Here is a 14,938-nt window from a genome sequence, read left to right on the forward strand (position 1 = left end):
CCAAGCATCGACACCGACAGGGGTAGTCTTTAGAGGGACGGGGGACGCACGCGAGCCCCCCGGGATTAGTGCATTGTGGGGGCCTGAACGGTTCGGCCCCACGCTAACTCCGCAAGGAGCGCCGCACGGGGTCCGGCCTTCGGGCGGCCATGAGGTTCCACTTGCGTCGTATGATGGCAAGAGTGATCTGAGGGCGTACCTGGTGCAATTCGACCATGTGTGTCGGGGCAACGGTTGGAATCCGGATGAAGGTGGAGTACACCTTGTGGGGGCATTGCGCGGCGCGGCGGCGGAGGTGCTGACAGCTTTACCACCGGGTGCTTTCACCCTGCCAGCCCTCTGTACGGCCTTAATTAATAGATTTGGAATTGAACAGCAGAGCGAGCTTGTTAAAGCTCAGCTCGCGATGCGAAAGAGAAAGCCCCAGGAGACCATCGGGGAGCTTGCCCTTGACAATCGCCGCGCAGTAGGGATCGCACACGCGGACATGGCGGCGGCCTCCCAGGAAAGCCTGGCGCTCGATCATTTTATCCAGGCCTTCCCAGATCCCGAGCTTCGGCAACAACTCGCCATGTGGCGCCCACGGACTTTGAGCCAGGCGGCCGACGCTGCGGCCCGTTGGGAAGCAGTGAGGCCCCTGGCCCGGGGAAGCGAGCGCCACGCAGTGGCGGTGCGCCGGGTAGGGCCCGTGACGGGTGGCGGCCCCCCGAGGGGGCCCTGACCTGGAGAGCATGGTCCGGAGGCTGGTGAACCAGCGCCTGGCGGGACCCGGACCATGGCAGGCAGCTCCGGAGGTGGCCCCCGGTAGGCCACGGACAAATGCCCCAATTAGGCCCTTCAGGGGGGGCAATTTGGAATTCAGGAGGCAAGCACCTTACCAGGTGAGGTGCTTTCATTGTAGCCGGCTGGGTGACCGTACGTGGGAGTGTCGAGCTACGCGCCGGGACGGACCCCGGCAGCTGAGACCCTCAACTCCACCTCGAACGGGTCGGACTAGCCGACCCCAGACACCCCCCCGCCAGGGCCCGGGAAACTAGAAGGTGCCGGACATACAGGGCCGTGTTCGGTAGTAGGGGATGGTGAAGTGCCCTCATTGATGCGACAGGTCATTCATTGTGGCCAAATTGGTACAGGTACCTTAACGATTCGGTGCAAAATTGCCGGCGTGGGGGTAGACGCCGTAGTGGACACAGGAGCTAGCGCCACAATCAGCCCTGTGATCCTCAATTCGAGTGCAGACGGCTGGGATAAAATCCAGCGTCTGGAAAATTATAGTTTGCAGCTGGCAAACTGCAAACCCCGTTACCGGGGTAACGGCCCCCATCATAGGGCGTGGTTTTGTAACCCTCAAGTTAGGGTCGGTAAAGAGGGAGATATAAGTTTGGGTGGCGGAGGTGTGCGACCCATGCTTAATAGGGTTGGATTTGTTGACTGCCAGCGGTAAAATCGATTTGTGCCGGGGGACCCTGCAAGTGGGAGTAGAAGAGCTACCATTGGAGGGGGTGAGCACGGCCGAGAGGACGGAGCTGGAGGCTTCTGAGGCCATGACCATCCCTCCGAGGGCCGAGGCCATAGTGCCGGCCCGATGGTTAGCTCGCCCAACATGGCAGGAGTCCTGCGGCCTAGTCGAACCGGTGGCAGCACAGTCCATCCCGGGTTTAATCGTGGGCCGCACCCTCGTAAAAACGGACGGGCCGGCGGTGGCCGTCCGGGTAATTAATATTAGTGAAGAACCACGCACTATAGTAAGGGGCACGAAGTTATCCGGCTGCACCCCAGTTAACGAAGTCGCACCAGTGAGGGACGAGAACGTCCAGCCGGAGCCGGCCCCAGGGGGAGCCTTCAAAAAGTACTAGGAATTGGCCCGAGCCCATTTGCGAGATGGTAAATCGTAGTAGTGTAGAGTTGGAGGGTACCCAGAGGGAGGCCTTACACAAATTAATTGAGACCCATTTGGATATCTTCTCCTTGTCCTCCGAGGATATTGGACATACGGGCCTGGTGAAACATCAGATCCACACCGGCGAGGCCCGGCCTATTCGTCAGCCCGCCCGACGGCTCCCTTGGAGCAAGAGGGAGGAAGTTGACGAGCAGGTAGAAAAAATGCTCGATGCAGGTATCATCGGGCCCTCGGGAAGTCCTTGGATGTCATCTGTTGTGCTGGTCAAAAAGAAAGATGGGACCACGCGTTTCTGTGTGGACTATCGCCAGCTGAACAACGTGACACTCAAAGACTCATACCCCTGCCAAGAATTGACGATACCCTCGATGCCGTTGCGGGCTCAAAATGGTTCTCAACTTTGGACCTCAAGAGTGGGTATTGGCAGGTGGAGATGGATAGGGCAGGGAAGGAGAAAACGACATTTTCCACAGGTAAGGGGCTGTATCAGTTCACCGTGATGCCGTTTGGTTTGTGTAACGCCCCCGCCAACTTTGACGATTGATGGAGCATGTACTGGGCGGCATGCCATGGCAATCATGCCTGGTGTACCTGGATGACGTCCTGGTACATGCTAAAACATTCCCCCAAGCCATAGCTAATTTGGACCAGGTGTTTGGGTGCCTCAGACAGGCAGGGCTGAAGTTGAGTCCAAGTAAATGCACTTTGTTTGCAAGAGAGGTGGCCTATCTAGGTCACGTTATCGGTTGCAAGGGGGTAAAAACAGACCCAGGCAAAATTACAGCGGTAGAGGAGTGGCCCGCACCACATACCATCAAGGAGGTGCGGGGATTTTTGGGACTCTGCTCCTTCTACCGGCGTTTTGTGGCAAAATTTGCAGAGTTGGCCCGGCCCCTTCACCGGCTTACGGAGAAGGGGACGAGATTTAATTGGACAAGGGAGTGCCAAGAGGCCTTCTTAGCATTGAAGGGGTGTTTGGCATCCGCACCCGTTCTAGCTTACCCCACTAGTGACGGGACATTTACCCTGGACACAGATGCAAGCCAGGAAGGATTGGGCGCAGTTTTGTCCCAGACACAGGAGGGCGTGGAGAGTGATCGCGTATTATAGTCGGGCCATGAGTAGGCCCGAACGAAATTATTGTGTCACTCGCAAAGAGCAATTGGCTATGCTGGCTGCTATGAGCCATTTCCACCCGTACTTGTACGGGCGGAAATTTTTGGTTCGAACTGACCATTCCTCTTTGCAATGGCTCCTTCGGTTTTTTTTTTTGGGGTTTTTTTTTTTTGTTTTTTTTGTATACAAGATCGAGGCTCGTGAAAGAGCGAACATTAATCACACAGAAAGACAAACCGACACATAAAACATATAACATCGGGAGCGGTAGACAAGATGGGGAGAGAGGGGGAAGGACACAAACACAACATTTGAGAGCAGGGACCGAGAGACATGGAGACATCGAGAGATCTGAGAGAGGGCGAGGGCTTTGGGGTGGGGGGGGCATGGGAAGGGGGCGGTGGGAGAGGTATAAAACATATGGACACTGCCAGGACTTCCAGGAAAGAAGTTGGAATTTCAAACAAGGTGGATCTGGGGTGAATTAGCGGGGGTAGAAAAGATCAAGGTTTTGGATGGGGGAAGATAAGAGATGGTGGTGAACAGCTGTTTTAAAGACCTGGAGGGAGGAGTGGGATTGAAGGGAGTGAGGGAGTTTGTTCCAGAGGCGGGAGAAAAGAGGAATGAAAGAGTGAAGGTGAGCAGAGAGCCGAGATTTCGGCAGTTTAACCATCAGAGGGTTGCTGGCAGATCTTGTGCGACCTGTAGGAATATTTGGGGGACAGAGCACAGAGAGAGCTGGGGGTGCAAGGCCGGAGAGGAGTCGGTAGAAGACAGAAAGACCACCTACCTGCCTGCGGTGAGTGAGTGAAAGGCCCTCAGAGATAGCTTCATCGCGGGAGATTCCAATAATTCTGAAAGCTTTGGTTTCAACAGCGTGAAGCCGAGCTAGGTGTGAGGCAGGAGCACCGGCCCATAGGGGAGAACAGTATTCCATTGAGCTGCGGATGAAAGCCTTGTATGTGGTGAGGAGCTCAGGTGTGCCGAGGAAGGACTTCGCACGACGGAGGATGCCCAGTCGGCGACTGGCTTTGGAGGCCAGCTTGGAAATGTGGTTTTCCCAAGAAAGATCATGGCAGATAGTGAGACCCAAGGAACCGGAGGGCCAAATTGCAAGATGGTTGGAAAAGTTGCAGCAGTACGATTTCAGTGTGACCCATGGGAATGCCGATGCACTCTCTCGGCGTCCTTGTTTGGGGGAAAACTGTAAATTTTGTGCGAGACACGAGGAGAGGGAACAATTGGCCGATTCCACCCCTACCCTCGTAGTCCGTGCAACCCGGGTGAGAGGGCCAATTTTGCCACTAACCGCAGATGAAGAATTTGGCACTTTGGCTTGGAGCACGGCCCAGCGGGAGGATCCCGTACTGGGACCGGTGTACGAATGGGTTCGATTGGGACAAAGACCTAATGGGGAAGAGGTCACCCCCCCTCGGGGCGCCAACAAATGTATATTGGGCCCAATGGCAAACCCTGGAATTGAAAGATAACATCTTGTATCGCAAGTGGGTGGAGGTTCCCTCTGAGAGAACTTCCTGGCTGGTGATAGTCCCTGACAAATTTAAGAACATCATATTACAGCAGGTGCATGGTACCCGCTCCTGCGGCCATTTGGGCAGGACAAAGACATCTCAGGTCCGCCGGAGGTTCTATTGGGTAAATATGGGGCGTGATATACAGGACTGGTGTCGGAGATGTGACGCCTGTACTGCTAAAAAGGGACCAGCACGGAGGATGAGGGCCCCCCTTCAATTACACCAGGTGGGGGCCCCCCTTGAGCGGGTGGCTATGGATATTCTAGGACCACTACCCCTCACCCGCCAAGGTAACAAGCGTTACGCCTCGGTCCCCCGTCGGTGAAGTGATGCGAGTTGACAAAGTGGAAGACGCAAGGCGGCCATCTTGAATTTTGACGTGGCGACCCAATTTTCAATAGCGTTCTTCCTTATGCCTAGATACACCCACACACCAGATTATAAGTTGGTACTTCGCTTATTTTTCAAGATATTTCGCTCACAAGGTTCAGACATACATGGCGGCGGCCATCTTGGATTTTGACGTGGCGACCCAATTTTCAATAGCGTTCTTCCTTATGCCTTGATACACCCACACACCAGATTAGAAGTTGGTACTTCGCTTCTTTTTCAAGATATTCAGCTCACAAGGTTCAGACATACATGGCATCAGACATACATGGTGGCGGCCATCTTGGATTTTGACGTGGGTTGCACCCACACACCAAATTCGAATGCGGTCCTTCGCTTACGCACACACGCCCGGGTGGACGGGAAAACCATCGTCCCCCTTTCGCTCCGCGGTGCGACGGGGGACAATAAGTACATCCTTGTTGTAATGGACTATTTCACCAAGTGGCCGGAGGCCTATGCCCTCCCCAACCAAGAAGCCGGGGTGGTGGCACAGGCCTTCGTGGAAGGATTTGTATGTAGGCATGGGATTCCACAGGAGCTGCACACCGACCAGGGTCGAAATTTTGAAAGTCAATTGCTAAAAGATGTGTGCAGACTCCTGTCAATTAGAAAGACACGGACAACGCCCTTGCGGCCACAATCTGACGGGATGGTGAAACGGTTCAATCGAACATTGATCCAACAACTGGCATTGTTTACCACCACCCATCAGGATGACTGGGACGAACATCTCCCGTATTTGTTAATGGCCTACTGAACTAGCCAGCACGGGGCCACCGCATGCAGTCCGGCGTTGCTTATGTATGGGTGGGAGTTGCGGGCTCCCGCTGACTTGCTATGCGGTCCCATGCCAGAGTCCACTAATACACCGCCGGGGGAGGGCTATGCACGCCACTTGGAGGAAGGCATGGTAAGGGTCCATTAGGAAAGGGCCGAGGCAGGACCCAGTACCTCACATGACGGGGGCTCATAGTGCAAGAGGACTGGGGGGTGATAGTGGGAGATGCCCGATGTAGAGGGATGGTGGCTCTACCATCCCTCACATACAATTTTGGGGCACATGAGCAGTCGATTATGGGGTGGCAGTGTAAACTAGCCAAGGGTGGGCTAGGATATTGTTAGGGATTTAGAGATGACAATAGGAGACATGAGATTTAAGTAGGGACATGGTACACTGGTACAGGTAGAGGGGACGTAGAGAGATTAGTTGGATGATAATGACGAGGGAGTGCTTAGTGTAAGGGAAGACGGGAAAGCACGAGTATTAGAGGGAAGTAGTTAGCCAGATGATGCTGTGTGCATGAGAATCTTTGTGGTGAGGGTGACGAAATGAGGCATTGCGAATGTAAGTTCTTGGTAGTGCTGGTGAAATGAGGCAATGCTCGAGAGGGATGTATGTGTGTGTTGAGTGATTGACCTGCATGATGTGCAAGTGAAGTACAGGTGTGTGGAATGAATGGTGTGGAGTAAGTAGTGTGGAATACGTGGAGTGGAGTGTATGGTGCGAAGGAGTGGATGGAGGAAGGATGGACCCCTTCACGAGTACCCGGGGAGGGTCGTTTAAAAGTAGGTAGAGGGAGTAGGTAAATTTGGTTGGATATTGACATCTGTGGTGCTAAAACCTGGTGTTATTACCTGGTGTTGGCTTAGCGGTTAGGGTGCCGGCTTGGGATCCTAGGATCCTGGGTTTGAATCCCGGTCGATCGCTGTAATTAACGCCAGGGGGTTGACTCAGCCTGCCATCCTTCCGAGGCCGGCAAATTGAGTACCAGTTCACTGGTAATTCCCTTTGTGTCGCAAGAGGCGACCACCAAGGTTGGCGGCAGGAAGGGCATCCGGCCGTAAAACATTGCTTCAAAAAGGGGACCATGGTGCCCGAAAAAGGCCAACCCCTGCTCTGTGAGGAAAAATGGCCTCCAAAAGGTGGGTTTTTTTATTGACATCTGTGGTGCTGAAAGTAGCAAGGTATTGCTTGGTTTGGTGCATGAGTAAAGTGAAATGGCTGGGCGTGTGGCCTGTTAGTGAGAATGGTTAAATGGGCACTCCGCCACTGGTAGTCTGTCGGCCAGGTGAGGCCGCAGGTAGGCTCTGGGAGCCAGGTAGTAGAGTTCAGTGGGGCCCGTGGATCCCGAGAGAGGACCCGGGTAGCCCGATGCCAGAGGGGGCATTAGTGGGGTAAGGGAGCCAGAGGGCCTTCCCCAGGTTAGGGTAAGGAGCTAGATAAGCTCGGGTGGCCACTACAGTGGCGAAGGTGTGCAGGTGAGCAGACCCGCTGGTGAGCCACACGACCCAGCCCCGAAATTGTGCGAGGGCACAGGTAGAAAAATCGGGGGAGTGAGACCCCAAATTGGGAGCGCGCCACAGTATGTGCAATGGGAATTGGTTTTTACAACCACATAGAGTAAAGGTGGCCAATGGATTGGCAGGGCAAGACCCCGGGTAGAGTAAAAAGAGTTAATGTCAATTAGGAAGATAGATAGGAGAAAATCTCTTCGCACCATCCGCATCCACTCACCTGGGTGATTGAACTCCACACCAGTTTTTGCAAGCATTTGGAATGTAAGACGCATCAGGACGTGGGTGAGACATTGTGGTTTATTCCATCCCTTCCTTCGTTGGGAGGGATTGGGGACGAATTTGGGAGGGATTGGGGACGAATTTGGTTTAGGGGAGATATGGGGGACAAGACGGTAGCAATGAAATTGGTAAATTGTGTAAATACGGGGTAGGGGCAAGGGTAGAGTAGGTGGCGGGGGAGTGACGTACACTCGGGACGAGCTTTCTCAGCTCGCTCTCCCGTGCCCTTCATGTCGCATTGCCTTGTTTTTATGTGTACCCTTGCGCCCTTGCTAGCTCTGCTTGTCTTCTTCCCCACTCATGGACCATGTTATTTTGTGCCCGAGGGGTGTGTGCAGGTGTCCGCAGTTGTGCACCTGCACCCTTGCTGCCTCCTGCCTGCACTGATGCACCATATGGACCACACGTTCTGTGGCCTGGCACAACTTATGGACCACACGTTCTGTGGCCTGGCACCTCTGCTGGGACCGACCATTGTTGCCAGCAGTATCTGGCTTGTGGACCACTGTTTTAAGTGGCATCGATGCCATGCAGGTGGACCACCTGAGTTGGCCCTGCTGGCCATACAAATAATAAAAAGCGGACGGCGGACGCGGTGTGTGCCCTTTTTATTAAATAAATAACATCAAGCAAGAAGACAGCCAGAAACATCGGCCCAGCAGAGAAGAGAAGAAGAAGACACCATTTATTATTTTTGAAATGTGTTTTGTGCCTTTTTCATGGATGGTGCTTTTATGGTGCATTTTTTGTTTATTATGGTGCATTCATTTTATGGGTACATATGGTATGGTGTATCGGTGCAGTGCATGGCAATGGCATTTCCCCTTCTCAAAAGTTCTTCTTTTCCCACAAAAGACAGGTCCTGGGTTGCAGTTTGTAAATAATTAGTGTCTTGTAAATAATGCTCCCCACCGGCTAAATGTTTAGTTTGAAGACATTCCGTAATTCGGTTAATTGTGGGCGTGAATCAGTTAGGTAGGATGCAACGCAGCAGTTGGGACATATCTAGTGTTAAAACTGTCGCACTCAGGGTGAGGTTAAAAGTAGAGGGAAACCACACCTAAGTGTCACATTAATTTAAAAGATAGTCCCTTTTGTTTCGGCTCGGGTCGAGACTGGAAAAAGGGGGGGTGCAGTGTTGCGGTTTTAGAACCCACACTTGTAAATATGACATCACTTGTAAATATGACATTAAAGGTTAAACGTAGCACCCCTAGTTAGCCCACAAGCAACACGTACGCCACCATCGGAACTCAGTTATTTCATTAGTATGTGTTTTAGATAAGGCCGTGTTTCCAATAGTTGAATCTGCGTTGCGTCGATCAAATAAGAGTAGGCCCATTCCGTCCATTTTGTGAACTCCCTCTCCAAGCGACGCCATTACGCGCCCCTACAGTCGGTGCCTCATAGCTCGCTCAAACGACGCCATAAGCCATGCGGTTAGGCCCGAGGAAAAAGGGGGCGGAACGCCAAGAAGAAGGTGTGGCCTGTCAACCAGCCGTCAAAGGCGTGGCCCGTAAGCCCTCACCAGCCAACCAGGGCTGAGGTAACATCGCTGGCAGGCATGGCTATTTGGCTCGCGGAGTAATCGCGCGAAGAGTTATAAAAAGGACTCGCGCGAAGCACTCGAGTGGAAGGTTGGCGGTAAAAAGGACTGCGCACACGAACTTGGACTTTTGATGAGAGCGCTTGTCGTAACGGGTCTGATACGGAGCACACCTTTGCGAGAGGACTCGGATGGGAGAGCGCGCATTTCAAAGAACTTGTACGAGACTTGTTGAAGAAGAGCGCGCTTGTATTAGAGAACATTGGAGAGGGTGCGTTTTGCACGACCGTACAAATATTACGTACGCAGGACACCAGCCTCCCCCCCCCCCCCCCCCCCCCGCTATATATAAGGTCCGGTCACGTTCAACTACGCGGGGAGCTGCCTGCCGGGTTTCGCCCGCTGGACTGGAGTCGACTGGAGCCTGGACCCTCTACCTGACCATCCACCAGCTACAATCCCCGTGTGAGTGTGTATGTTTGTCTGGGGTATTAGAATATGACTATTAGAATAAGACTGCCCTGTTTGCTGCTTCTTCTTCTTCTTCTTCTTCTTCCTGTACATCCTTTAGTTTCCTCTTCTTCTGTACATTTGTTAATAAACCCATCTTTGTTCTTCCTACCTTCTGGTTTCCTCTCCATCCGATCGCATCCGTCCTTTCTATCATTGGGTAAACGTGGCACGATTAGGAACCGCTTATAATCGGGTTTAGTCCCATTGTTAACGGCTCAGATCGCGGATTGCTATCCGCTCGGCATATTCCATCGTATCCGTGGTTCGAGCGGGAGTTATCTCCTTGCTTCACGGCCGGTGGTCGTACTTAGGTAATTGGACGAAGACTCGACCAACAACCCTATTTACCACCGACCGGAAGGAACGTTATAACTTCCAAGGACTCGGGTCGGCCAGACAAAAAGACAAGGGGATTAACCCCCCCTTGATAAGGGGAGCGCCGACGACCGAGATCCGTAACAATATATACAAAATACAACTGAAGTGTAAATTCCTGTCCTGGAGCCAAATAATTTCGTAATAAGGGAGTTAGACCAGTCATTTGCAATCATATGTGACGCCATGTTTTGGTGCTTGGCGCCTGTAGCGTGACTCTGAAGTGTGCTTTGCCTCATATTCCAGATATCCAATTTCTTCTCGCAGTGGACTCCATGAGCCAATCCCGATAGTCGAGGTGCTTCAGCCACAAATAATTTAAATAGCAAAGTTTTGACATTCTTCAAGTTTGCTTTTCCTTTCCCTTCACAATCAACATCAACATCAACATCAACATCAACATCAACCAGACTCAGAGTCGCTACTTCCTGCTAAATTGGGACTTTTCTGTCAGCACTTGTGTAATGTATGCACGACCTGACCATGTCGTAAAACGATTCAGTCACATGTTTTCCAATCTAGGTACGGCATATTATGGTGGAGCATTTTTGATCCCTGGTACCGGTATCATTTAAAAGACCCCGCAGAGTACCCTTTAGTTCATTGTGTGCTCATGGCCATTTTGATTATGTATCGAAATGTGAATGTGCTTCATTTATCCCAGCATTCTCTATTTTCGTCGTCCTGTGCCTTCTTATAATAAACTATTCCACAAAAGTACATATAATGTGGCGACTCATCATTGCAGATTTTGCACAGGAGAAACCATTTTGGCTTCTTTTTTTTTTGCATCATAATATCAACAATTTTTGGTTAAAAAAAAAAACTTTTGGAAACCATTTCGGCACGACTTTAATGGCAAATCCCTGGAAGAGGTTATAATTGGTAACATTCCCTCAAAGAGGCTGGCATAATAAACAATTCCGACCAGGGGCCTGGCAAATTTATGTTTGTGCAATTTTCTCGATTTTCCAGGAATTTGCAAGGACTTCGATAAGTTTTTTTTGGACTTCCCATATTGGAAAATGCCTTTTCATTTTTCCAAGAATTTCAAGGACTGTGCGAACCCTGATAAATGGTGCGAATGAAAGCATAGTTTTGATAGAAAATGAATCACCCACAATTTACCAGAAGCCAGTGACATAACTGTCTTGAAATATCGAAATAAGGGGATTTTTACGTATTTAATGCCCTCCTCCGTGTGTGTATCAGGTGGTTTATTTGCAGCATCAACTGGTTCCCAAACATCCCCCAAACAAAACAGAAGACGATGGCATGCCATCGCAAACACCCAGGCTTCCAACCTGAAGCAAAGTTCATAGATGGCAAAACATTTCACCAGGAATGACCCAATATCAGATTTTGGGTTAAAAAAAGAATTCCCATTTTGACCCATGACCCAAAGTCCCAACCTTTGTGGAATGAACTGGGGGTCAAATCAAAACAATTGTTGAATATTTAATGTCCCCCAATGGTGATTACATATGTTGTACAAGGTTTCATTTTTATATTTTTTAATGCTTTAAAATGTGCCCTTAATTGCCTTTTTAGCTGCGACGAGCAGCTCTATGAGAGGACTGCGTTGTTGTTCTTGTTGTTGGGGTGCCTTTTTGAATAGCGCATGCGCAATTATCCCTGGTGTTGGCTTAGCGGTTAGGGTGCCGGCTTGGGATCCTAGGATCCTGGGTTCGAATCCCGGTCGATCGCTGAATTAACGCCAGGGGGTTGACTCAGCCTGTCATCCTTCCGAGGTCGGCAAATTGAGTACCAGCTTGCTGGGATGAATGATCACGGTGTGTACCCCGATTTAGAATAGGTACACCGTATCCCTGCGCATCGTAAGAGCGTGACCAAGGGTTGGCGTCAGGAAGGGCATCCGGCCATAAAACATTGCCTCAAACAGGGAACCATGATTGTCATGGGGCCCGCAAGGCTAACCCCTGCTCTAGCGGGGAAAATGGCCTTAAAACGATCATTCATTCATTCATTCATTCATTATGCGCATACACTTGGACGTGCGTTGGTACGAGGTAAGAACATCACGGTCTAAAATCGAGATATGTTTGAAGAAACCAGAATAAATTTAGCAACAAAGACAACATGAATGTTTTCATATCAATCTCGTTTCACAGAACTCGACACAAATTAGGTGTAATTATTGAATAGCGCATGTGCATACACTCGGACTTCCCCTACCGACCAAGCCCGTTTCAAATTATCCCTCTGCCACCCAGAATTAACATTAATAAATAACATTAATGAATTAACATTGACATTAACGGAAATAACATTCACGTCCATACATTATATGTAATCAGTTGATGAAGCATGTTGCGTCGCAAAACAAAGGACAAGACCAGAACTGAAAGACAAAAAGACGCTAGTGCATGCGTATAATTTAATGACTGGTCGAATTTGGTCGCGCTTATTGCAACGGATATCGTCATGATTCTACACGTCACAGCTGGTGACCACACTGTGGTCATTTTTCTCATGTTTTGTATTTGACCTTTTGACCCCACCCAGCAGGGCAAGGCCAAAATGATACTGTTCTCACATCTTGCCATGTGGTGATCATAAGTTTGGTGAATTTCTGCACAATCATGTAGGAGGAGATAGCATGACGGAGCCGAATACAAGATGCCCCCGGTTTGTTTTCAAAAACAGTGGGGATAGTAATTTGATGCGTTATTTTATTTGCTTCAGAAGAAGAAGAACCACCTTTAGAGGCCATTTTTCCCTGCAAAGCAGGGGTTGGCCAATGGCTTCAGGAAAGCAATAAATAATGTCAATGCCTTTGAAATTTGCCTGGGATGCATCTGCACATCAGTAGAGAGCATCATATGAATACTGTACTAAATTCTCTCTCGAAATATCACCCAGGATTAGTTTGGATGAATCACATCGCTTTTTGGCTTGCCAACAGAACTTCTCCCAAACCGTTGCAAACAACTATTGATGCGAGCATTTTAAAAGCCTCAACAATGTTGGCCTGTATGCTGTGTCCGCTCAAATCACCAACCCGTTGCCGTGCCCGCTGAAACTCCCAAGGGATTTGAAATACTCGGCGTGACTTGTGCCGTGCTTCCACCCGCCGTCGTCGCTGTAGTCGAAGAACCAGGCACACGCGCCCGTCCTTCAGAACCACTGCCCTGGGGGGCCCATGGGTTCGGAAGAGGTTCTCGGTTCTCTGTACGCGATGGCTGCAGGTTACTGTCGACTGGAACATCTCCTTGCCCGGCCATAGGTGCAGAATTGCTGCTGAGAAGCGAAGCGAAGGGATTTCCTCCAAACTAGGAACAGCACACATTGGATTGAGGGCAGGGATGATGCAGGGAACAAAGGGGAGGCCGAGGTACATTCTGGATAAAATAGAACAGATTATCTGGCACTCAGCAACATAATGCACTTAGAGATAGAGTGGCAGGGTGTTTATCTCATCGAAAAGCCTAAACACACAACTGCAATCATTGGGTCAGTGCCAGACTTTGACCAGCAAACCTTATTCATAACATCGACCCAATAATTTACATTACAGGACAAATTGCATATTGAAAACGACGAAGATGAAGATGATGACAGTTCCTATTATAATAATTCAAACACCAAAGGTACCATTGAATGATCAATAAAGTGCAGTTAATGGAACCGTGCTTTTTGGGGATACCTGTTCCTGTGCAGCACTCAGCATTGGTTCCTGTATGTCCGTATACATCCTGCGCAGAGCATTGTAACCCCCAGGGATACTCTCCAGGTTGCTTAATGCTCTGTCTTGGTTCCGCATCATCTCCTGCAGCATGGCTGGATTCCGGGCTAGCTCCATAGTCTAGTATTAATGAGTGGGTTTGGGAGGGTGGAGGGTGTGGGAAATGAAGCATCAGAAACCTGTGCTCTCAATAACAGCCATTAAGCTGCAGCAAGAATCCAAACTCCACCATCTGAGGGGTCGTAGCTATCATGCTGGTATATACAATATTTACCTGAGGAAACTTTGTGGAGCGTGAGTTAAAGCGACTACAACCTTGCCAATTTCAAATATTCTAAAAAATTACTATAGAACTAGAAACATGTCGATAGCACACCATCGCAAATCCCCTTGCTTTCTACCGAACCGAAAGAAAGTTTGAAAGATAGCAGAAAGTTCCACAAGGAAAGACCCAATATTAAATTTGGAGTTTCGAAAAATCTTCTGTTTTGACCCCAATGACCACACCGCTTTTACATTATCTGGGGTAAAATCCAAAGAAATTGTTCCTGCTACATATTTAATGTGTCCCCCAATATTGACTGCATATGCAAAGTTTCATAAGAAAATGGCATTATTGCAGTTTTTTTTATATCAGACCTTTTGACCCCTCCCCAGGGACCCAGGGGCAGAGCCAAAAATGATACTGTTCTCACACATTACCATGTTATGCTCATAACGACAAAGTTTGATGAATTTCTGCCAACCGTTCAGGAGATAGCATGACGGAACGACAGACACGGACATAGACGGAGCCAACGGACAGACATGGACATAGGCGGAGCTAAAAACGGCGAGTTTATGGGGACAACCGTTTTGATGAACATGAGCTATGCCATTTCAGCATGCACGCGAGTGGCGATGTCACAGACCTGACGCAGCAGCTCTGGGTTGTTGAGCATGTGTGTGATCTCAGGGTTGCGCTCCATAAGCTGCTGCATCTGCGGATTTGCCATTAGAAGCTGTCGCATCATCTCCGGGTTGGCCATCATGCTTTGCACCAACGGGTTCTCCATTATCTGGCTCAGCAGCTCGGGGTTGGCGAGAAGCTGCCGCTGCATCTGTTGTTGTAGTTCCACGAAGTTAGATGAACCGAGGCCCAGGCTTCCAAGACTCGCCAAGTTTCCAAATCCAGCTGCAAAATAGAGAAGGAAACAGAGATAGTGCAGGAAAAGAGGGCACCATTCAAAATGGAACGCTGCAAACAAAAATATGCAACGGCATGAGGCAAGTGTACA

General features: G+C 50.1%; 1 protein-coding gene across 2 annotated transcripts in view; it reads right to left on the reverse strand.

Moving 5' to 3' along the window:
• Positions 1 to 14,938, reverse strand: part of LOC137433825 (ubiquilin-1) — a 57,671-nt gene that overhangs the window by 26,358 nt on the left and 16,375 nt on the right. For both annotated transcript variants that reach the window (XR_013624801.1, XM_068126207.2), the window contains exons 4-6: positions 14,573 to 14,835; positions 13,623 to 13,781; positions 12,978 to 13,248 (exon numbers count right to left, since the gene is read on the reverse strand). Coding sequence is in view for 1 of the 2 variants with exons in the window: in XM_068126207.2 (XP_067982308.1) it covers positions 12,978 to 13,248; positions 13,623 to 13,781; positions 14,573 to 14,835 (693 nt within the window). In the remaining variant the exon portion in view is untranslated. The remainder of the gene's footprint in view (positions 1 to 12,977; positions 13,249 to 13,622; positions 13,782 to 14,572; positions 14,836 to 14,938) is intronic.

This window comes from Myxine glutinosa, chromosome 10 (genome assembly GCF_964187855.1).
Source record: "Myxine glutinosa chromosome 10, kmMyxGlut1.1, whole genome shotgun sequence".
Lineage (NCBI taxonomy): Eukaryota > Metazoa > Chordata > Myxini > Myxiniformes > Myxinidae > Myxine > Myxine glutinosa.